The 25,803-nt window shown below is 38.4% G+C and overlaps 1 protein-coding gene across 1 annotated transcript in view; it reads right to left on the bottom strand.

Moving 5' to 3' along the window:
* Positions 1 to 25,803, bottom strand: part of CAST (calpastatin) — a 364,012-nt gene that overhangs the window by 23,920 nt on the left and 314,289 nt on the right. The window contains exons 16-24 of the mRNA XM_053701507.1: positions 23,038 to 23,136; positions 22,593 to 22,673; positions 13,838 to 13,891; positions 13,361 to 13,450; positions 12,401 to 12,484; positions 7,257 to 7,352; positions 6,972 to 7,052; positions 3,705 to 3,749; positions 1,044 to 1,139 (exon numbers count right to left, since the gene is read on the bottom strand). Of these exons, the coding sequence (XP_053557482.1) occupies positions 1,044 to 1,139; positions 3,705 to 3,749; positions 6,972 to 7,052; positions 7,257 to 7,352; positions 12,401 to 12,484; positions 13,361 to 13,450; positions 13,838 to 13,891; positions 22,593 to 22,673; positions 23,038 to 23,136 (726 nt within the window). The remainder of the gene's footprint in view (positions 1 to 1,043; positions 1,140 to 3,704; positions 3,750 to 6,971; positions 7,053 to 7,256; positions 7,353 to 12,400; positions 12,485 to 13,360; positions 13,451 to 13,837; positions 13,892 to 22,592; positions 22,674 to 23,037; positions 23,137 to 25,803) is intronic.

Below are 25,803 nucleotides of genomic sequence, written 5' to 3'. Positions count from 1 at the left end.
AAAGCCAAAAGTTTTCTTTCATGAGTCAGACAGAGAATACAATTTTAATGAACATCCCAATTTACTTCTATTATCTAAGTTGCTTCATTCTTTAGATATCTTTTGTTAAAGAAATAGCAATGCACATCGGTGAGCCAATCACATGAGGAAAATACGTGCAGCCACCAATCAGAAGCTACTGAGCATATCTAGATATGCTTTTCAGGAAAGAATATCAAGAGAATGAAGCAAATTAGATTATATAAGTAAATTAGAAAGTTGTCTAAAAAAGGTATTCTCTATCTGAATCATGAAAGAAAAAATGTGGGTTTAATGTCCCTTTAAATCCACCTCTTTGTCTTGGCCTCCTTGGTTAAAATGATATCTCCTTCCCATACGAGAATACTCAGGATCGTGCACAAACCTTCAGCACTATATGGATAAACTTATTTCAAACATAAAAACGGGTACCATATAATACGCAAGATATGAGCACAATTCTGAGCCTACCTAGGTATGTGCTCATGGAGAAACCAAAAAGAAGAGCTAAATTTGATAGCCGAAGTAAATTAGAAAGTTTTTGTTTTTAATTATCACTCTATTTCACTGGTTTTCAAACCTGTCCTCAGCCTCCCTAACAGGCCCCATTTTGAGGTTATCTGAACTGGAGCACAGGTGAAATAATCAGCTGATCAGTAAACCTGGTTATTTTACCTGCTCTCATCCAAGGTAATCCAGAAAACCTGGACCGTTGGTGACGCCTGAGGACAGGTTTGAAAACCAGTGCTCTATTTGAATCATGAATTTAAAGATAAACATATTTACTATAGTGAATTCAAATTTCAATAGTAAACTGAAGCAAGTATACAAAAGACATTTCATAATTTACTAGAGATAATGAACTATGTTATTTTTAAACAACACAAGTGTAACACATTTCTAGAAAAACATTAAAAATGATTATCTATTTGTTTTGTGATTAAAGCTAATAACAGATATGACGTTATAAAGTGAAGAATGTAGCAGGAGTTAAAAAATATATTAGCACAGATTAAAAATCCTACCTTAGTTTTGACAGGAGGTGTTTGAGGTGCTGTAGGTGACAGTGAACAACCAAAGTCTAAATCAAATGCTTCAGCGAGTTCTGCATCACTCATAGGCTAAAAAAAACAAAAAACAATCGTTTAGTGAATATATCAAAATTCAGGAAAAAACATACTGGTACCCACATTTTTTTTTTTTCAATACATTTTTTATTGAGGTTTCAACAATAAAAAAAATAACATAAGTTTGTAAATACTAACAATAAGCACAATTAGTAATATGAGTTAACATCTATATCACTTAGTACCTTCAGGGCCAGATTACAAGTGGAGCGGTATTTAACGCTCCTGCTCTAGCTAACTCCGCTAGAAGTAAGGTTTTTGCCCCCATCATGTAGCACTCGTATTACAAGTTTAAAGTAAAATGTTTTCGCTTGCGCGCTAACCCGAAAAGGGGCAAAAAGCGAACTTCGAATATCACGATTGCGTTAACATTTTCCCCCATAGAAGTCAAAAGAGCAAAAAAAGTGGGACAACGCTCCCCAATAGAAGTAAATGAAGCAAAAAGTGAAAAAAAAACACCCTTGATAAACCCCGAACTTACAATATGGCGCATGCGATAACCTATTTCCCATAGAAGTCATTGGAGTAAAAAAAGTGGAAAAAACAACTGCAATAAACCCCTTTTTGATTGCGTGTAACTTTTGCCGCGCCACTCGTAATCTGGCACTGATATGGGCAAACATACTGTTTCACCTCTTTTATTTTTTGTTAAACATACAAAAATGATCATGAGGTACATTAAAATGTCAGTGTAGCTAGAGTGACAGAACATATACCTCTTTATGAACTAAGCCTAAATCAGAAGCAGCCTCTCTTGTACTGCTAGCTGTAGATAGTTAACTATAAATAGTACTCAAGAACCTCCCACTGACAAACTGGTACTATTATATTCCCTATATTATAGAATAGTTTGAGTTAAACATTATAAAAGCAAACTTATTAAATATAAACAACCATTAGCAAAATATAACAAGATTATGCTTAGATAGTCAATAACCCCTAGCCAAAAAAAAGAAATCATTGACCCTAATAATGTGGGGGCAGCAGTCCAGAGAGAGCTTTTGTATTTAACCTACTTCAGATCAAAGCCGGAGCAGTTCAATTTGATCTATCAGAACCAGTATACCCCTCGGGTCAGACATGCCAACACATCTCAGTCTAATCCCCAATTAATAGTGGAGCATCTTGATTTTAGTGAGACTGGTACCTAAATTTTATAATAACAAGAAAAACTCTATGTTTAGGACCGCTAAAAAAACAGACTATACTGTTAATGTCTCTTTAGTAAAAATAAGAATAAAGTGAAGATATTTAAAAAATAAGGAGCAATGTAGGTGTTAATGTCAACAAGATACTTTTTAACCCCAGCAAGTGACCTGCAGACCACTGGTGGTCCCTGAGCAGAAACAGGAGCTGATAGGCTGAGTGGCAGTTTCCGTTTGGGACAACCAGTGCTTTGCTGGTCACAAGCAGTCATCCTACTATGTGCTTAACCTGTCCATGCATATTTGCTAGCTATTTATTTGGTGGCAAAATGGCATTTGATTGGCTGCAGTCCCAACATTTAATTTATTTAAAAAAAAAAAAAAAGTCTGATAAAAAGTGGTTGGGGATCAAAAGCTTGAACTGGCACAAAAGTAGATGCAAAATGACCCATCAGTGAACCTGGCACCAATCAATCATTAAGCTACTCTCTTTGACATTAATGCACAATACTAATACGTATAATGGTATATGAGTGCAGTATTAGTACAATACTGTAACACTTGTCCCATTACCATCACTACACAGAATGAAACGTGTCCTTATAAAATAAACCTATTGATGGCTCTTGCAGCTCTATATAGAGCAATATAAGGGATGGTCACTATCTGATCTATAAGTGGTGAACACAGTAACCATTTGGGTCCATGCGACTAACTTCTACAAAAAACATTCATACCATCCAGTGATCATATAAATCAAACCATCAATGTGCACTCATGTGGAAAGGAAAGCCTGATGTGTATTACCCATAAGGCTCTCTCTTTAGCAGCTGCCAGAGACTTCATCATTGTTATTAACTTGATAAAGTGCAGAAATAATCTCCACAACTTTTTAATTTGGCAAAGAAATAGGAGTAATCTAATTATAATTGTATTAAAAATATTATATAGAGAAAATCCAATGAAGGTTTTAAGAAGTTTAAATTGTTCCTTTATATTTCATAAAGTCTCTGAACCACTAATAATGAATTTTCTGCGGTAGTTTTTAAATCAAAGATGGTAATGTGATTTAAATGGTATAATAAAGACTGATGAGAAACCATAAATAACAAGTAACATGATAGGGGGAGAGTAATCACACATCTATAGCGTGCTCTGTCATGTGGGCTGGATAAATTGTGCCACTAAATGGAATATATATATCAGTAATGTAGGTGAGCTTTGTAACTTTCTGATATTATACTTAGGATATCTGAAAAAGAATAGGCCTTAGGCACAGTAACTACTTTAGTTAAATTCACAGAACTGCACCAGTGACTGAAAATCAAATTCCAATGTGGCTCTCATTTGTAAGGTTGGACACCCTTTTGCTAACAATAAACACACTAAATAAAAATGAAATAAGTTCTCTTACCTTTTGTTGAGGAGGTAGGGAAACTTCTTTTCCATCATCTTTTCCCTGAAAAAAAGAATATAATTATATATACTATATATGCTTAACACTACAGTTATTTTAGAGGGCAAAATGTTTACCAGACATTATCTTTGCTTTGATTAAATCTACAATTAAATACAAATTTAGGTCAAGTAAAAGAAAATATATTACACTCAAAACATATGAATACGCTAATCAAAACCCAAATATGACTTTTTTTTAATAAATCAACATGCACTGCCATGTTTGATGTTTGCCTTGAAGACACAATATAAATACTATTTTTGGAGCTAGTATATATATATATATTTTATTATTATTGTGGCAATCCTTGTGTTAATCTTCTGAGCCCTTGTGGCACAGGCTTGCACAAGTGAGCCTTTGGGGCCTATTTATGAAAGGCCTGTTGGACATCATCCGACATTGCAAGTCATGTCTGACAGACCTCGCTGAATGCGGAGAGCAATACGCTCTCCGCATTCAGCATTGCAGCAGCAGCTCTTGTGAACTGCTGGTGTAACGCCGCCCCCTGCAGATTTGCGGCCGCTAGCAGGGGGTGTCAATCAACGTATTCGATCGGGTTGAATTGCAGCAATGTCTGTCCGCCTCCTCAGAACAGGCGGACAGGTTATGGAGTAGCGGTCTTTAGACCGCTGCTTCATAACGGGTGTTTCTGGCGACAGGGCTGCAAGCTGCATACGGCGCTTGATAGATAGGCCTGTTTAACTGCTATTTAAGAAGCAGTGTTCTTAAGACTTTTCACCACCTCAAACATTTGCTTGTGCAATAATAAATGTGGTGCAATCCATGCTCCCTGATTGGGATCCCTGAGCACCTAGAGAATGATAAACAGGACCCTTGGTCTGTATGTTCATTTTTTGCAAGGAGGCAGACAAGTATTGTGAATACAAAGTGTTTTATGTCCCTTTAAGTAAGGTGAAATAACATAAATGTTGTAATATTCTGCACAGTAGTATCTTAGATTAAAGGTATACTAAACCCAATTTTTTCTTTCATGATTCAGATAGAGCATGCAATTTTAAGCAACTTTCAAATTCACTCCTATTATCAATTTTTCTTCGTTCTCTTGTTATCTTTATTTGAAAAAGCAGGAATCTAAGCTAAGGAGCTGGCCTATTTTTGGTTCAGCACCCTGGATAGCGCTTGCTGATTGGTGGGTACATTTAGCCAATAAGTATGCGCAAACCAGATTCTGAACCAAAAATGGTCCGGCTCCTTAGCTTAGATTCCTGCTTTTTCAAATAAAGATAGCAAGAGTACAAATTAAAATTGATAATAGGAGTAAATGAGAAAGTTGCTTCAAATTGCATGCTCTATCTGAATCATGAAAGATAAGTTAAGTATCCCTTTAATCCCTTCACCCACATGGATCTATATACGTTGTGCGGTACTATTTATACGTCTGAGCTTCAGGAAGAGCTAGAGTTCGTAAAGCTCCAGGAATCTGCCGCATATGGAGCCAGCGCGTGATCAGTGCTCAGACTCCATATGAGGGCAGATGCCTGATCGTTACAGACGGTGACACTGTGTGTGTCACCGTCTGTAACGATCTTCTGCTAGTGCCGTCATGATATGTGGGCGGGAGGCCGGTGGGCGGTTTAGCAGCGGAAGAGGGAGGGAAGGGGAGGGAGTGGCAGAAAAATGCCAGTACCTAAGATGGCGGCTAATAGATAGAGGGGGGAGGTTTAGAGAGTTGTTTGGGGGGGGGGGATCATGGAGGTTGGAGGTAAGGGGGGATCCTACACTGCAGAATATATATATATATATATATATATATATATATTTTGTTTTTTTTAAAAAGCCTTAAATGTTCATACTGGCAGACTGTCTGCCAGTACCTAAGATGGGGGTGAGGGAGGGCAGAGAGCTGTTTGGGAGGGATCAAGGGTTGGGAAGTGTCAGATGGGAGTGTAATCTCTACACTAAAGCTAAAATCAACCTTTTAAGCTACCTAATTAACCCCTTCACTGCCGGGAATAATAGAAGTGTGGTGCGCAGCTGCAAATAGCGGCCTTCTAATTTTCAAAAAGCAATGGCAAAGCCATATATGTCTGTTATTTCTGAACAAAGGGGATCCCAGATAAACTTTTACAAACATTTGCACCATGATTGCACAAGCAGTAGGTAAATAATTTCAATGAGAAACAAAGTTTGTGAAATGTATATAGTTTTGAGCGAATGACAAGATGCATATATGTGCAGTCACCAATCACTAGCTGGAAAGTTATTTAAAATTGTATGATTCATCTGAAGAATGAAAGTTTATTTTTTTCTTTATTGAAGTTATCCAGTATGCTAATATAGCAATATAAAGAATGATTATAATAACCAGTTATACTATATGTATATTGCATTTTTGTAGTATATTATCTAATACCCTCTGTTGAGGCCAGTAAGCAACAGATATTTAGCAGCGTTCGTCTACACCTCCAATTTTCAGAATTGAAAAACCCACAATTTTCAGAGTTAAATTGCAGGAAAGGGGGGGGGGGGGGAAAATAAATAATAAAAAGTATATTATGAAGTTTTTGCTACGTTTAATTCAGTATTTTATACTACAATCTCAATGTGTTTCAAGTCCCTTTACATATGATGGAGGTACTCCAGCCTCTATGGAGGGAGAGAAATGTTACAATGTATTTCTCTAATCTCATGATATGCTTTCTCATTCCTTACGCTTTGATCAAGATTGTGTTATTCCTCCCACACTCCCACACTCATTGCTATCTTAAAAACTTTCAGCTCACTGGCCAACATATCTGAAATATACTGCCAGAGAGTATGAAGCCGTTTTACCAAGCGGTCAACCGGCCCCAATGCTTCTAATTCCGCGCAAGCCTTCAGGCTCGCCGGAATCAGGAATTAAGAAGTAGCGGTCTTAAGACCGCTGCTCCTTAACTCGTCCGCCTGCTCTGAGGCTGCGGACATCAATCCGCCCGATCGTGTACGATTGGGTTAATTGACACCCCCTAGAATCTGCAGGGGGTGGCATTGCAGAAGCAGTTCACCAGAACTGCTTGTGCAATGATAAATGCTGACAGTGTGTGCTGTCGGTATTCAGCGATGTCTGGGGGACATGATCCACTACAGCGGATCATGTCTGCCAGACATTGATAAACCGGCACCTATATGTAAAGCCTCTTCTGTGACTACGTCATCTGAACATCAACTGCAAGAGAAGGCACTTATATAGCCAACTATAATATATGTGAATTTTGTACTTACATCTAACAAATTTCTGTATTTTGGGGGAATTGTGCTCTCCCTTTTCCCAAGTTCCTCCACATGCGTTGCAGTCCTTGTCTCCTGTGAAAAAGGAAATATTTATAATGAAATACTAGTTTTAGTTAGATTATACATATAGCTTAATTATGTTTCCTATTTTACCAACTGCATGGTATTGCCTCAGGGTCTTTACATTGCATTGTTTAAATGAGCATAAAAGAGTAATAATGGATTTCAATAGAAAATAGATTAAGATGATTAGTAAAAAAGAGAATATGACATTACCGTAATTTCTGGACCAGTGTATAGAGGCTCTGGTTCTGTTAGGTCAGGACCTTCAAGTGTGCTCATTAATTCATCTAAAGCATCATCAATGCTAGTCTAGAAGGGAGAAAAAAACATCCTGTATAGCTTGGAGAATATGAAGAAATATGATAGAACTGTTTAAGGATATTTTTAAGGCTGAGGATAAAGTGTTTTTCACAAATATCAGAGTAAATGGTCCTCTCAAGCTGGAGGAAAGTAAATCAAGTAGTGCACAATAGAAAGACAATGCCATAGAATTTAATCTGAATTTTAAATGAGTAGTAGTTTTTTTCTGCCAAATTTCAAAATTATTTCCATTTTACCCTCTTCCTATTTCATGTGACAGCCAGTCATCAACCAATCATAAAAGCTCGTGTCTATATATTGAGAACTCATTAGGAGCTGGTGCCTCTGAAAAAGTGCGTATGAAAAGATTGTGCACTTTTTAATAATGGATGTAAAGTGGTAAGTTTATGAAAATTGCATGCTCTATCTGAATTATGCAAGTTTATTTGAGCTTAGGGTCCCTTTGAAGTGAATGTCAATTTTGATGAATTAGTGCCCGGTTTTTAATAATCCTATTAAAAACAAGGGCACTTTAATTCATCAAAATTGACATTTCACTGTTTTCTTCAAAAACTTAACTTTTAATCCTGGCAGCCGCTCCAGTGATTCCCCTGGCCGTCGGAAGACTCTGCGACGCCAGAAATGACAAACCCGGCTTCCTCCAATCACGGAATCTTTGCCTGATGCAAGGCCGTGATTGGAGGAAGCCAGATTCTTCATTTTGGACCCGCAAAGACGGCTTGCGACGGGCGGAGGAAGTGCTGGAGCGGCTGACAGGATTAAAAGGTAAGTTTTTGAAGAAAACAAGTGAAATGTCAATTTGTATGAATTAAAGTGCCCTTGTTTTTAATAGGATTATTAAAAACTGGCACTACTTCATCAAAATTGACATTCACTTTAAAACAGTTTTTCAATAGAGGTGGAAGAATTGCAGTATGTCAATTGAAAAAATACCTGGGATGTACATGAGTATATAATAAAAATGAATTAAGCCTATACTAAATATAACCACAAGGCAGACTGAATAAGATAAAACATGTTATGTAAAAAGCAGATACATACACACATAATGTTAAATATCCTCCACAAATTCCCATCCGCCTGGGGTGCAAATGTTAATTATTATATCAAACAAAATATGTAAATACACTGCACACAGTATTATTACAAAAATAGCAAACATTTATTTATGTTTTGGGAAGATTTCAGTTCCCTTCTTCAAAATATTGATAATGTTGACCTTTTTGTAAAAACAATGTGTGTCTGGTGTATTTACATATTTTGTACTTATATTCTCTGGTTAATGTTGTTGGATGAACGAATGAATGAACGAACACAAAAGGACAGTGAGAGAAAGAATTTTAACTAACAAATCCCCAAAAATATGTAAGACATTAACTATGGTAAGGAAAATAGAAAACTCTCTATTTTCAAAGAACAGGATGTTACATTTAAATCAGTTTTTCCGTGTTCTTAGCGATAGCACATAAAGCCCAGGATGATTCATTTTGATTGGATTCATGTCAAGTCCCCACTTATAGAAAGGCAGACACTTTAAACTGTTTAAAATTAATTCCTCCTACTCCCATCGTTTCCATCTCTAAGATCTCTGGTAGCCCTATGATGATCGTGGTGAAGACCTCTGCAAACTCTTCAAGAGGAGAAAATGAATCATAGAGTATTTCTTGTAGGAAAGTGGAGTGCTGGAGCACTATGTGTCCACTGTCTAAACTTTAACCCACAGCCCAGCACATACAGTAAGAATGAAAGGGACAATTATGGGCTTATCATGAACCATAAGTTCATTTACAACCTTAATTCTGAAAAAGTTGGGACAGTATGAAAAATGCAAAAAAAAAACCTAACAAAAAGAGTCATTTGAAAACTCAATTCACCCTGTACTATATTGAAAACACATTATGAACACATTATTTGATGTTTTACTTTGTGAATTTAATGTATTTTTGAAAATATATGCTCATTTCCAATCTGATGACTGCAACACAATCAATTGGAAAGTTGACTGTTAAGCAATGTGTACCATCACCTTTTCTTTTAATAACTTATTAAGCGTTTGGGCGCTGAAGACAGCAGTCGGTTTAGTTTAGCAAACAGAATTTTCCCTCATTCATCCAGTATGCATGTCTTCAGCTGCGCAACTGTACGGGGCCTTTGTTGCCTTATTTTGCGCTTCATAATGTGCCACACATTCTCAATCGGAGACCGGTCAGGACTGCAGGCAGGCTATGCTAGCACCCGCATTCTCTGCTTACGCAACCATGTACTGTAATCCGGGCAGAATGTGGTATGGCGTTGTCCTGCCGGAAAATGCATGGACATCCCTGGAAAAGACAACGTCTGGATAGCAGCATATGTTGCTCCAAAATGTATACATATCTTTCTGCATTAAAGGGACAGTCAACTCAAAAACTGTTATTGTTTAAAAAGATAGATAATCCCTTTAGTACCCATTCCCCAGTTTTGCACAGAAAATCTGGATATATTAATACACTTTTTACCTCTGTGATTACCTTGTATCTAAGCCTCTTCTGAGTGCTCCTGATTACATGACTTTTTATTTATTATCTACTGACTTGCATTTAAGCCAATTAGTGCTGTGTCAGCCACAACCCACAGACGTGAGCACAATGTTATCTATATGGCTCATATTAACTAGCACTCCCCTGTTGTGAAAAGCTAATAGAAAAACATGTTATAAGAGGCTGTCTTTAGTGGCTTAGAAACAGGCAGAACTTTAGAGATTTAAAGGTAATAAAGTATATTAATATAACAATGTTGGTTGTGCAAAACTGGGTAATGGGTAGTAAAGGCATTATCTATTTTTTTAAACAATAACAATTTTTATGTTGACTGATGTGTAAGTTACCCATGCAATGGGCACTGACACACCCCCATACCATGGCAGACCCTGGCTTTAGGACCTGATGCTGATAACAGCTTAGATGGTCCTTTTCCTCTTTGGCCCAGAGAACACAACAGTTTTCCAAAAACTATTTGAAAAGTTGATTTGTCAGACCACAAAACACAATTCCACTGTGCTACTGTCTATCTCTGATGAGACCGAGCCCAGAAAATCTGTGTCGCTTCTGGACAGTGTTGATGTATGGCTTCTGCTTTGCAGAGTAAAGCCTTAACTTGCATCTGTGACTGCAGTGGTGAATGGTGTTGATGGACAAAGGTTTACTAAAGTATTCCCAAGTCCATGTCAGGATATCCATTACAGACTCACAAGAGTTTTTAAGATAGTGACGTCTGAGGGATCGTCGATCATGCGCATTAATAAGTGGTTTTCAGCCTTGCCCTTTATGCACCGAGATTTGATCGGATTCCTTGAATCTTTTAATTATATTGTGCACAGTAGAAGGTGAAATGCCCAAAATCCTACCGATTTGTCTTTGCGAATATTATTCTCAGAGTTGGATTATTCGCTGACACATCTGTTGGCAGATTGGCTTGCCTCGACCCATCCTTGCTCTTTAAGGACTATGCCCTTTTTGGAGGCTCCTTATATACTATGATTACATGATTGTCTCAACGGTTTCACATCACCTTCTTGTTTCAACTTGTCACAAGTCCTAAATTGCCCTTCTCCCAACTTTTTTGGAGTGTGTCATCAGATTCAAAATGAGTGTATATTTTAAAAAATAAATTAAATTCACAAAGTAAAACATCAAATAATATGTTAATGGGTTTTCAATATAGTACAGGGTGAATTGAATTCTCAAATGACTCTTTTTGTATGCATTTTCCACACTGTCTCAACTTTTTCAGAATTGGGGTTGTAAATGGACCAAAGAGGGTCAGCAAGAGGGATCAGCAAGATGCAGCTGAGGAGACATGGCAAGACAGAGAAGAGTAATAGTTGTCCTAGATGGAATCCTAGCTGTAGAGAATACATCCAGTAGAATTAAATGTAGAAAAGGAAAGCAGTTTTTTTTTCTAAGCAGAAAAAAAGACTAGAGGGAGAGAAAAGTGAGTGGGAACAGAAGTCTAGGCCTTTCTCCAAGTGGTGGTTTGTTTTATACTCAATCATCTTCCACATAATATAATGTCACGTGCCATGGTCACAGAGAGCATGGTAAGGTTTAACCTCACTGAAGCCTACTATGAAACATTCTGGCTCCATCACAACCTAGGCAGGATTGTGTGATGCTTGGGTCAGTCTCCACAGATATATTATTTTTACGCATGTTTATTTAAAGGCTATGGAGAACAGTCTCCCTCAAAACCTCATTCAATTAATTTTGAAAGCAATCTCAGTTGCTTGGTTTTCTGGGAATTTTGAAGACATGTTCTAGTGATTTTCCTTACTTAGCCTTCCCTTAGTACTTTGCCTCCTTTGCTGATGATCTGGTTCCTGATGCTGGCCTGGCTTTTGACTGTCACTATCTGATCATCTGGCTCCTATTACTTCAGAACTGGTTCCTGACTTTGGTCTAGTTTCCTGGCTCTGCTCCACCATCTTGTTGCCAATACTGTGGAAGTGGTACCTGAATGGCTTCTGACTATTTAACTGCTAAATACTCTTACTGCTTACTGCTGAGCTGGCTGGCTCCTGACTCTAGCCTGGAGCCTGGCTGTGCTCCAGCTGACCCCCTGGTTACTGTAACTGCCTAACTAGTTTCTGACTCTGATCTTCTGACTGAGATTCTGCATGATTCTCAGGTTCCTAAATCTGGCTTGGGTCTAAACTACTCTAGCTTACCTACTGTGCTTTAAAATACTTAAAAGACAATCTGCAACACGTCAGCTATTTTTCTAGAGTAGTTTAAGCTCAAAAACTCCAACAAATAAGTGCTTAACACACTATGAACACAATAGAAAACAGATTCCACTACATTATGTAAAAAACAAATGCTAAAACACAAGTTTATATGGTATAAGGAGCTTTTCAATCACCATATGTTAAACTAAACAAACCATATATCACTACGCAAAAGTGTATGCTGACACATTACAAATAAACTCGTAATAAACTAAAGGATATTGGGTAACAAATAATATGTAAACATTGATCTTAACTATAGGCTACTTACAGATGATGCACCAGCAGCTTGTACAGAAGGTGCAGAGGAAGCAACAATTGCTTTGGATTTACTCTGTTTTTCTTCTTTGGTATCCTTAAATGTTATAAGGAAATAAATATGAGTATTTTTTACATTAATGTAGCTCTTAAGATAAAGTAGTGATTTACCAACTGGTTAACAAACAATAACATTTTATACATTTATATTTTTTGGTTTCATTTATATTTATTTAAAATGTTTGACAAAAAAAAATATAGTACTGATGCAGCCATGTTACACTAATATTACAAACTCAACACAGACATGAGAAAATACATACAAATACAGTTATATGCTATAAAAATTATATATATATATATATATATATATATATATATATATATATATATTTATTATATATATATAATTTCTTCCTCAAGGAAACTCAATTTTGTTTAGCACACAGCATCAGCTCTAACAAAACAGTAGCAGCTGATAAACTGTTCTAAACTTCAAAGTACAAACAAACACACACATTTTAATAAGCATTGCAGAGATTAGTGATTCCAGTTAGAAGGGCCATAATAGTTGAAAATGGCAATTTTAAAGACTTTTGGCCCTGAACTACTGCGAGTTTAACCCCTCCAAAAGTACCCCTTGGCACCCACAGAGCACTGCTGGTCCCAATCAGAAACCGCTGCTGCAGTTTCTGCTTAAGACTAGCTGTGTGTTTTCAAAGCTCATGAAACATTTATTTAATTTGGATGTCTCTTTAATAGTGTTCAGTGTTTAGAGGAAGGAGTAATACTGAACAGGTTTTGCTTGTATTAGAAACGGCAGCCCTAAGGTATCAAAACATATTATAAATCTGTATATACGTAGTATCGTTTACTGGTTTTATAAATTATACTTCAATAATGAAATATTTCTTCCCATTATTAAAATGAAACCATAAAGTGTATCATAAAAGTACTAACACTAACACCTTACTTGAGGTTTGACAGCGGGAACAGTCTGTTCTGTGGGAGAAGATACAAAATCCTTTGAGAATTCATCCACTAATTCAAGATCACTTATGGGCTGCAAAAGAGAAATACTGGAGGTTATTAGCTGTATTTTAAGTTCAGTGGGCTGTATTTTAGTGGGTAGCTAACAATCTACAATGTAAGTTGAAGAAGAAAATGATAAAAGTGTGCTCATATGTCTGCTCATACACTGGGCCAGTGTGACTCTACCCCACTTTTAAACTGTTGCTCATTCTATAAAATGCCCATAGATTATTGGACGCAAATGGTATGCACACTTTTTATTTTTTGTGTGGATACTGGCTTAGAAATGTGTCTGAGTGTTGAAATCTTAGTGGGAACAAAGATCATTAATGTTACTGGGATATTTATGTCATCTACACTATCACCCAATAATTAAATAATCAAGTTAAAGTTCATATTCACTAATTGTGAGTGTTACCTCAGGCTGCTGTGCTGGAGCTGGTGGTGCAACAGGTTTACCGTCATCTTTTCCCTGCAAGGTACAACATACTTTTCATTTGTACACAGCGGAAATAAACATATTAGAACTATGCACATATATACTTTCTACTATTTCACTAAGGCACATATTCACATTGTTCATATATTTTAGATTGCAATGATTCCTCCTTGTTAATAACAATTTATGAAATCTGGAAAATGTTTCAGTTATAGGCTTTACTGGGACTCTGTTGCCACCAATTACACAACTTAACTCATGTTCTCTTACTTCTGTTCACAATCTCAAGCTGGATTTCCTCCTATTTACTTTTGGATAATCACAATTGGTGGTTGAAACCTCCCCAGAGAAATAGGTAAAAGGCAAGAGGAATATATTTAGTTGATTTTGGGAGAAAGACTCAAATTGAGCCTACATGTGCCACCCTAGACACTGGCTTTCTCACCCTATGTGTAAAGGGACACAAAACAAATGCTTTTATATATATATAGTATATGACAGCAATTAAACTCTACAAACAAAAGGTCTGTATAAAAAATACATGTTTTAAAAAATGCTCAAACATAACCACTTTTAAAAACCTACTACCTCCTCTCTGCAAAGGACAATTAGGGAGACAGATACAAAGAAGCTACTACAATGATCAAGCAATCACTGTGTAGAATGTTGCAGTTAGACATGTCTGGAGCATACACTGCTAATTCTTGAAAAAATGGGGGGGGGGGGGGAAAGAACACTTTTCGAGTTAAATTACAAGAAAAGTGGGTGAGATACATAATGAAAGTATATAAGCATAATACAACTTTTGTTTTATGTCCCATTAAATAAGCATGCTCAATCTTTTTATTCGTTTTTGTTCGTTTTATATACGTTTTTCGTTCGTTTTATACGTTTGCACCAGTCTATTATTCTTACTAGTAGGGATGCTTCCTTATAATGTAATACATTGGGGACTCCAAAACTTCCATTATGTCTGGTTTTATAAGTGGTATTCTTAGAAACTCTATGCATCTTATTTTGTCTTATAAGTTATTTAACTATATTCTGCAGGTTATTAATAAAGGAGGTTGGCAGGGGGATAGGTATGCTTTGAAGAATATATAGTATATGTGGTAATATACAGTGGATATAAAAAGTCTATACACCCCTGTTAAAATGTCAGGTTTCTGTGGTGTAAAAAAATGAGACAAAGATAAATCATTTCAGAACTTTTTCCACCTTTAATGTGACCTATAAACTGTACAACTCAATTGAAAAGCAAACTGAAATGTTTTAGGTAGAGGGAAGAAAAAATATAAAAATAAAATAATATGGTTGCATAAGTGTGCACCATGCTTCACTGTGGGTATGGTGTTCTTTTGGTGATGTGCAGTGTTGTTTTTGCACCAAACATATCTTTTGGAATTATGGCCAAAAAGTTCAACACCTTTTCCCACATGCTTTTGGGAGACTTCGGATGTGTTTTTGCAAAATGTAGCCTGGCTTGGATGTTTTTCTTCGTAAGAAAAGGCTTTCGTCTTGCCACTCTACCCCATAGCCCAGATATACAGTGGATATAAAAAGTCTACACACCCCTGTTAAATGTCAGGTTTCTGTGAAGTAAATAAATGAGACAAAGATAAATAATTTCAGAACTTTTTCCACCTTTAATGTGACCTATAAACTGTACATCTTAATTGAAAAACAAACTGAAACCTTCTAAGTGGAAGGAAGTAAAAATAATAAAAAAAAAAAAAATATGGTTGCATTTATAACTGAGGATGTAGCTGTGTTCAGAATTAAGCAATCACATTCAAAATCATGTTAAATAGGAGTCAGTACACACCTGTCATAATTTAAAGTGCCTCTGATTAACCTCAAATAAAGTTCAGCTATTCTAGTAGGTCTTTACTGACATTTTGTTAGTCGCATCCTACAGCAAAAGCCATGGTCCGCAGAGAGCTTCTAAAGCATCAGAGGGATCTCATTGTTAAAAGGTATCAGTCAGGAGAAGGGTACAAAAGAATTTCCAAGGCATTAGATATACCATGGAACACAGTGAAGACAGTCACCATCAAGGGGAGAAAATATGGCGCAACAGTGACATTACCAAGAACTGGACGTCCCTCCAAAATTGATGAAAAGACTAGAAGAAAACTGGTCTGGGAGGCTGCCAAGAGGCCTACAGCAACATTAAAGGAGCTGCAGGAATATCTGGCAAGTACTGGCTGTGTGGTACATGTGACAACAATCACCCGTATTCTTCATATTTCTGGGCTATGGGGTAGAGTGGCAAGACGGAAGTCTTTTCTTACGAAAAAAAAAAACCCATCCAAGCCAGGCTAAATTTTTCAAAAACACATCTGAAGTTTCCCAAACGCATGTCACAAATGGTGTTCTGGTGATGAAACCAAAATTGAACTTTTTGGCCATAATTCCATAAGATATGTTTGGCACAAAAACAACACTGCAAATCACCAAAAGAACACCATACCCAAAGTAAAGCTTGGTGGTGGAAGCATCATGCTTTGGGGCTGTTTTTCTTCAGCTGGAACTGGGGCCTTAGTCAAGGTAGAGGGAATAATGAACAGTTCCACATACCAGACAATATTGGCACAAAACCTTCAGGCTTCTGTTAGAAAGCTGAACATGAAGAGGAACTTCATCTTTCAGCATGACAACGACCCATTAAAGTTTTGGGATGGCCCAGCCAGAGCCCAGATCTGAATCCAATTGAAAATATGTGGGGTGATCTGAAGGGGGCTGTGCACAGGAGATGCATTCTGACAGATTTAGAGTGTTTTTGCAAAGAAGAGTGTGAAAAATCTTGCCAAGTCAAGATGTGCCATGCTGAAAAACTCATACCCAAAAAGTCTGAGTGCTGTAATAAAATCAAAAGGTGCTTCAATAAAGCAACCATATTATTTTATTTTTTTATTTTTATTTCCCTTTACCTAAAAGATTTCAGTTTGTTTTTGAATTGAGTTGTACAGTTTATAGGTCACATTTAAGGTGGAAAAAGTTCTGAAATGATTAATCTTTGTCTCATTTTTTTACATCACAGAAGCCTGACATTTTAACAGGGGTGTGTAGCCTTTTTATATCCACTGTATGAAGAATACGGGAGGATTGTTGTCACATGTACCACACAGCCAGTACTTGCCAGATATTCCTGCAGCTCCTTTAATGTTGCTGTAGGCCTCTTGGTAGCCTCCCAGATCAGTTTTCTTCTCGTCTTTTCATCAATTTTGGAGGGACGTCCAGTTCTTGGTAATGTCACTGTTGTGCCATATTTTCTCCACTTGATGATGACTGTCTTCACTGTGTTCCATGGTATATCTAATGCCTTGGGAATTCTTTTGTACCCTTCTCCTGATACCTTTTAACAATAAGATCCCTCTGATGCTTTGGAAGCTCTCTGCGGACCATGGCTTTTGCTGTGGGATGCGACTAAGAAAATTTCAGGAAAGACCAACTAGAGCAGCTAAACTTTATTTGGGGTTAATCAGAGGCACTTTATGGCAGGTGTATGCTGACTCCTATTTAACATGATTTTGAATGTGATTGCTTAATTCTGTTATGTGCACACTTATGCAACCACATTATTTTAGTTTTTTTTTGTTTTCTTCCCTCCACCTAAAAGATTTCAGTTTGTTTTTCAATTGAGTTTTACAGTTTATAGGTCACATTAAAGGTGGAAAAAGTCTAATTTTTTTACATCACAGAAAACTGACATTTTAACAGGGGTGTGTAGACTTTTTATATCCACTGTAGATATTTTAAAAGCTTGAACTCTACCTAACCATGATACATGTTTGTTTCTCCAACTGTTTAGCTCAGATTGTACCTCTCTACAAAGTGTGTAATTTATTGTAAATAGTGTGGTTGGGTTTTATGGAATATGGATACCTAAATATCTCATTTGAATCTGTTTTAGATTATTAGCAGATATATCTACTCCTAAGCGTTATGAATTTGTAGCATACAATAGGCGGCCCATTCTGATGGCACCAAGCCTGAAAAAAACAACAACCCAACCAAACCCCGCTTCGTCTGAGCTGGGCAAAAAACTAGAAGGAAAAGGCCCCAAGGACACGGACACGCAGATAATCAAAAAGTCTAACTAGAGACCGCAAAGCTCCTCCAGGAGAACCGTTGCCCAGCAGTCGATCCCCACACAACCCTTGAGAGGACAAGGGGGAGCCAAAGGGATACCCAAAAGGTACAGCAAGATACAATAAAGGAAAAACCCCCTTCAAAAGAAGGCCAAGTCCACAGAGACCCGAATGGATCCCGAGAACAAGGGGATATGACACCCAACCCAGAAGGAGCAACCGGGAATCATCAAGGAGAAGAACATCTCCCAAACACCGTGCAACAGCACAGAAAAAGACAGCTGAAGACAAAGTCCTCAAAACATCAGAACTCAGACTGAGCAAACAGAAAAATGGCAAGTTTCAAACTCAGAAAGATAAACATCTGAGTCCAGTAACACACTGCCATCCATAGGAAGACACAGAGAAAACACTATACGTAAGGAAAAAGCAGCCGAATAAAATAGCAGATTGCCCAACCTCCAAGACAGAGGACACACTCCAAGCAATCCAGACTGCCAAGCCTACTCACATATCTCAAAAGGAAGAGAGGCACAGAACCTCAAAAAAAAAAAGATCCACTGGCACCTCCAAGACCTGAGGATGAACAACAGATCTCAGATCCTACACCTAGTCGGACCAGCCCAAGCAACGGCAGATCTGAAAGCAAGGGAACAGAAAGGAACCTCAAGACCGGCCCCCAAGAGGGTGGAAGAATGGACATAGCCACTTCAACCTAGAGACCTCGAGCAGGCATTAGACCCAAAGAGATCTAGCAAAGCCACCTAACTAAAGTCTCAATGCGGAGCCAGCAGCTCCCCAGATTGAAAGGAATAACTCAAAGAGTAGACCAATCCCCGAACCAGATAAAACATCTAGTCCAACCTCCCGAACACAGGAGAGGCCCCTAAAAAAGGAACCACACCTCCGTAAGGAGGCAACGAGCCCCCTGAGGAGGAGAGCATCGATAAACACCTGCCCATAAGACAGCAAGTTGTAGGAAAACCAAGAGAACACAAGGCCACGTCACTGACGAACATGGAGAGAACCCCTTAAAACACCATTGTGCTAGCACACATACCAGGTGCAAGAGTGACAGCTGAGCAACCGCAAACCTTCCGCTTTCTAGGCAGGAAAGCCCACCATCAGGTCACATTAGTTGGCTGTCCCAAGGGAAACCATATCACCTGGCACAAGACAAGTCCCAAGGAACTCCTGCTCTCAGTAAATCTGACCAAGTTGTAAAACAGAACAGCCAGAACAAGGGCTAAGTCCAAGTACCCCGGAAACTGGAACCCCCAGGCCAGTCCTAGGATCATAAGGTCCGGTAACATCCCACAGCGAGATCCACAAAGAGAAAATGCTGAGTAAAACCCTCCACAACCAGAAGATCAGAACACGAAGCCCTAGCCCCACAAATGTTTAGATTAAACAATCTTCCAGGAACAGAAATCCCTCATCTGATAGCAAAACAGACCACCTAGGGAAAAATCCAGAATAACCCAGATAACAAGAGCAAGAAGCCCTTGCAAGTCCCAACCCAAAGGAAAGAGACCACCCCTTGCAGAAGCTCAATACTCCAAAGACCCAAGGCCTCCCAAGGCCATAAAAGGACACTAGCGTTAACAGGCACTAAACAACATTAACATGATTGTGCTTGAAAAGCGCGGCTAATCCCCTTTAAGGGACTCAAGGTGCTGCTCATTTTATCAACATCGAAAGGAGGAAAGGTTGAGTAGACCACGCCGGAGATCGAACTAGCGACCCTCGGTTTGCTACAGTACAGAGTAGCCACAGAGCATTAGTATTCTGAGCTAGCTGTCCAGCTAGCCATGAGCTCCAGACACAAGGGGAACAGTGAGGACAAGTCACCCAAACAGAGCAACAGCAAGCCTCCACATCACCTCAGATTCGAAGTCAGAGGTCAGTAAAACATGGGTTTGGATGCCACCTAAATGGCAATACCTGAACCATATGAGTGGAAAACCACTAGGACCTATTCTATCCCACGAAGGAGATGCAGAGCATTCCCAACATTGGGGAAGGACCCCTAACCGGAGCCCAAAAATACCTCACTGTCTAATGTCCCGAAAAAGGAACAACCAACTTTTGAAGGAAAGCCAAGTCCCCCGAAGGTGACCCAGTGCACAAGAAGAAACAGACAAAGTCCAAAAAGGTCTCAATGAAGAATAGAACCACTAAAGGAACAAGTCCAAAAAGGACAATTCCCAGGGCCTCCTAAAGGAAAAACTGCCCGACCGGCGGAAAAGAGGCGCTAAACCCTCTAACCTTCCCACCACGTGGGAAGGTATACTCTAGGTTCTGAGGGTATCGGAAGCAACAGGCGCCACGTGTCTGAATAAGCCGCGAGACAGAATATCTGAACCCAAACAGGACCAGCCTGCAACCAGGGTCATAACTGCCAAGCTGGCTAATTCCGCCCTCAGAGAGGGAGGAAGAAAAAACAGACAGACAAACATGGGACTAGCGTTTCCCGAACAACTTCCGTAGAAGCAAACAGCGAGTATCAATCCCAGAAAAGTTCCCGCAGGAAATATAGTATGAAAATAAAAATTCATCCTAACCGGATAAAATAAAATGACAGGCAACCCAAAGCTTAACGCCCAAGAAGAACAGAAAGATCCGCAGGACCAGCCTAACGGAAACACTGTTCCTCCAACAAAACTGTGAAGGATCTCGATAACAAGACTTAGAGCAGATTATGTCATCCCCCCATGTCTAACGAGGAGAGCTATTCGAAGGAGGAGACTGATGAGTCCCATAGCCGAGAAGGATCGGGTCCCCAAACAGCTCAAAAACGTGTCTGAGTAGAACACGAAGGCGAGCCAGCCTGTAACGAAAGACACAACACCCGCAGGGAACTGCACATGCCCTCCTGTGGCCGAGAGACCTGGGGCAATTGGACATGAGCACAATAGCAAATAAACATCTGGACTTTGTAGACGAGCGAGCGTCAAAAGTATATAAAAGCAAAAATATGCCACAACCTACGGGGGGAACAATCCACCCTCAAAGGAGGAAAAAAACATAACCTGGGTTACCGCATGTGTAGTAGTAGTAGGGAGCTCGCCTCCCAGAGGACAGGGTCCCCCCAGGCGGATGGCTCAGCAGTCCCTTGAATCCCCGAGCCCGAGGAACAAGGTGCGCTAGGACACCCTAAAGAACATAACTGACTGACCTGAGTCAATGGGGCCAATTCGCATTCGTCACAGGATGAAGAATCTGTATCAGAAAGTTGAACAATATCAACATCAGCATCCTCCATAACTGGATAAAGAATACAAAAAAATGGACTATATATAAAACAATTTAAACGGCACCTGACACCCACAATGGCTGGGGCACTCACCACCTCCTATGAACCAGACACCAGCGGACTAGAATTCTTTATCGCCACACAGTCAGGAATGCGCAAATGGGAGGCCAGAACGTAAACACGCCCGGTCACAAGGTAAACCATACAGTCCGAAACAATCGTGCCCAACTGTAAGGTTGAATCACTTCGAAAGGCTGTTATGTTCCAAAAAGCCACGAGCCCAGTTAACACTACACATAAGCAGATTGAATCACATAAACATGATTAAAACCCCCTTGTTCAATAATCTACCTCAGGAGATATTAACTCTTGATTCCAAGATACTAAAGGAGTCCCACTGAGACCCTGTAGTTTTCATGTGAGTTCGCAGGAACAAATGAGTTACAGTACAATCATGAAGAAATAAAATGAAACGCTCTTACCGGAATCTATGCCGTGGAACAGGAACACGGCCCTTCAAGTGTGACGTATAGTAGCCTCGCCTCCGCCATGGACTTGAGAGAAGAAAGCAGGCAGCGAAGCAAAGTTCGACAACGCTGATTGCTTGTGAAGTTGTTAAAATGAGTCGGGATGGTTTCACAGAAAGACTCTTCCTACATCTCCGGACTCTTAACCTTCATCCAAGCCCTCACTGAGAGACTGACAAGAGTACTACCCTCCATAAGAGACGAAAACAAACTTCTAACACTTCTCTGCCAACTTCCTGGGACGAAAGGCAAAGAATGACTGGGGGATGAGGGAAGTGGGAGGAGTATTTAAGCCTTTGGCTTGGGTGTCTTTGCCTCCTCCTGGTGACCAGGTTCTTATTTTCCAAAAGTAATGAATGCAGCTGTGGACTCTTTCCATTTATGAAGAAAAAGCAGATGAGAATGCAAACACACTTGTATTCTCTCTACAAATCTTTACCACATCCTTGCTGGCGAACACCATTGTTAAGCAATAAAGGAAATAGAGCCAGCCAGCAGGTGCACAAAAAAATGTGTATATGCATAATACTTAATTTTATTTTTGGTCCACTTAAAGATTTCATTTGCTTGAAAACTAACTGCCAAAACCCAAATATTTGCACCATATTTTTCTTACACGTCTTTTTTGAATATTTATCAAAATAAGACACGGTTTAAAGCAAAGCTACTGGAAAATATGTGATGCTCCTATCTGAATAGAGTCCTAAGTCCTCAGTTATTTTATAAATAGATACATTAGAAAGTGTATGAAACGAAATAACATTGCAAAAAGGCTAAAAAACTATAGTCACTTCAATGTTTATGAGTAATGAAAAATAAAAGTAATCATGTAGATTTGTTTGTGCTTATTTACTTACATCCAACAATTTTCTGTAAGCTGGAGGGATTGAGCCCTCTCGTTTTCCAAGCTCTTCTAAGTATGACGATGTAATGGTCTCCTAAAGAGAAGAGGCAAATACATCACACATGTTGTACTGTGTAGGATTATCATGGCGATTTATATTTTGTTACTGAGAATGTGAGCTCTACATTAAGAATTTTCGGATATGTATAATAATCTGTAGTCAAAAGTTTTATTATATACATCTCCACATTAATCTTTCCACTTTTAGTCAATGTCAGGCCATTTTGCTGAGTAAAAAACAACAAATCTTCCTTGGTTAAATCAGGATAACATGGTTTGTGGCTGTAAACACAATGCAGTCTTTATTTGCTCACTTGTAGCCAACATAGACAATTCTATGCATGTAGCTTGCTTTGACCCCATCTAAAAATAAGGCAATGCAGCCCAAAAGTATTTACCGTCACTTCAGGACCAGTGTATTCTGGGGATGTTGGTTCATTTAGAGGTGGCTCATCAAGAGTTCCTAATAGCTGATCTAAAGCGTCTTCTGTTGAAATCTGAAAACAAAATAAAAACCAATATATAAGTCAAGGGCTTGCTTTATAGACACCATATACTATTAATATGAGCAATACAAAGATAAGCAATATTGTATCTGTTCTCAAACATAATAACTTTATGTACAAAGTGTGTATAGTTCTAAAAATGCTGAGCAACAAAAAATACAATGCAGGTTTTAAAAAGAGATCAGTTTTGGCTTGAAAAAAGTCTATCATCCCTATGAAAGTGCAGCATTTAAACAAGTTGAAAATATTCTTTGCTAAAATTTTTTTTATTTAAATGTAACCTGAAGCTAACACATCTGTATTACTTGTGCATTTACTATTAAATGATCAATGGCTGATCGGGATCTCTATCAAATGTGCATTGCCTGATTGGCTAATAGGCACATGCAGCATTTATACCAGTCAGTCAATCAGCCAATGAGCAGTTCAAGGAATCCCTTTAAGAATTAGTAGGATGCACTTATCGGTCATTGAGCTGTATTATCTGTAGTTTAATATTTTCAGTTTTATATCAGATTGTACAGGTGAGAAAAAAAAACATTTGTAAAATATTGAATTTTTGTGGCTTATATTGTTTTAGAACAAAAAGCTTTTAAAAGGGCACAAATGAAATGTTCTAACTCCTTACAGCACTGGTTTTCAAACCTGTCCTCAGACCTCCCTAACAGGACAGATTTTGAGGATATCTGAAAAGGAGCAAGGATGAAATAATCAGCTGATTAGTAAACCTGGTTATTTTACCTGCACTTATCCAAGGTAATCCTGAAAACCTGGCCTGTTGGGGAGGCCTGAAAACAGGTTTGAAAAGCAGTGCCTTATGTCATGTTTGTAACCACAACGCATAACTGACTCGATGCTGCATCTTGCTTTGAAGCTGCAATGTTTAACTCACTTTTGGTGGGTGAAACACTTAGCTATGGAGGAAAACTAAAGCATAAATTACATGTTCTAATGAATTAGAGTATTTCTTTTCTAAATAGCATGTCCCTATGCTTTAAAGGGACACTGAACCCAAAGATTTTCTTTCATGATTCAGATAGAGCATGCAATTTTAAGCAACTTTCTAATTTACTCCTATTATCATTTTTTCTTTGTTCTCTTGCTATCTTTATTTGAAAAAGAAGGCATCTAAGCTAAGGAGCCAGCAATTTTTTGGTTCAGTACAACGGACAGCACTTGTTTATTATTGCTGTCCAATCAGCAAGAAAACCCAGGTTGCTCCCCAAAAATGGGCTGGCACCTAAACTTACATTCTTGCTTTTCAAATAAACATACCAAGAGAATGAAGAACATTTGATAATAGGAGTAAATTAGAAAGTTGCTTAAAATTGCACGCTCTATCTGAATCAGGAAAGAAAAAATGTGGGATCAGTGTCCCTTTAATATAGGTTCTACAATATACCCCATCCCCTCTTCATCATATACATGTCAGGCAAACCTTGGCCGCACACACAGAGCCATAGTCATGCTGTTTGACTACATAACCGGTCACTGACACAAACACATATCATGTTGTATCAACAGAAAGTAAACTGCAGTTTCACTTCAGATTAGTTTCATTTACGACTTCCATGACTTTTAAAATAAGCCTTTAGCTGTACAGGAGCTATGCAGTAAGTATCCACCTCTAAAGGGGAATATGGCTTCCCAGCTACATATTGGGCCTGTACATTAAAGGGACACTCAAGTCAAAATTAAACTTACATGATTCAGATAGAGCATCTAATTTTTTTTTCCAATTTGCTTCCATTAACAAAATGTGAACAGTCTTTTTATATTTACACTTTTTGAGTCACCAGCTCCTAGTTAGCATGTGCAAGAATTCACAGTATATAAGTATATGCATTTGTGATTGGCTAATGGCCGTCAGATACAGGAGGAGTGGAATTGGAAATAGACATAACTAGAAATTTGTCAGAAAAAAAATCTACTACTCATTTTGAAGTTCAGACTAAGAGCTATTGCATTTGTCTTTTTATTTTGTATTTGTTGATTATGCAAATCTACTGTATTTACTGTTCCTTTAAATTTGCAACATTCCTATTAACATTCATTTTGAATAAAATGAATAAATACAAAAGTGTCAGACTAGGTGTTGTCTAAAGCTGACAGGCCAGGTTTTCATTATAGCTGAACCAGTGCACAAGTGAAGGAATCAGCTGATCAGTAACCATGGCTACTACCCTGCGCTCACCCATCAGCTGATTACTTCACCTGTGCACTGGTTCAGCTATAAAGAAAACCTGGCCTGTTGGGGGTACTTGAGGACTGCAGTTGAGAAACACTGCTGTACAGTGCAAAAAACATTCAGTAAGTGTATACATTGAAGGTCATTCAAATCACAGGAAGCTACAGTCTGTAATAAAGAATTAGTGAAAAAAAACATTACTATTATTATCATCAGTTATTTGCAGAGTGACAACAGATTCCGCAGCGCTATAAACAAAGTTCTAACATGCAAGGTAACATTTATGGGATACAAATAGGTAGAGGGCTCTGCACGGTTGAAAATCAGCTCTAATGAAGGTGATCTACAAAACAGCTGAGCTCGTAGGCTTTAATGCTAAGGGGGTTCAAGAGGATAACAAAGGAGGAGAGGAACGTTCCACAAAAGGGGCCAGTCTGGAGAAGTCTTGTAGAAGGGAATGTGAGGAGGTA

Source organism: Bombina bombina, chromosome 2 (assembly GCF_027579735.1).
Source record: "Bombina bombina isolate aBomBom1 chromosome 2, aBomBom1.pri, whole genome shotgun sequence".
In the NCBI taxonomy this organism is placed as follows: Eukaryota; Metazoa; Chordata; class Amphibia; order Anura; family Bombinatoridae; genus Bombina; species Bombina bombina.
The sequence above is the reverse complement of the archived record's forward strand: the minus strand, read 5'-3'. Positions and strand labels throughout refer to the sequence as shown.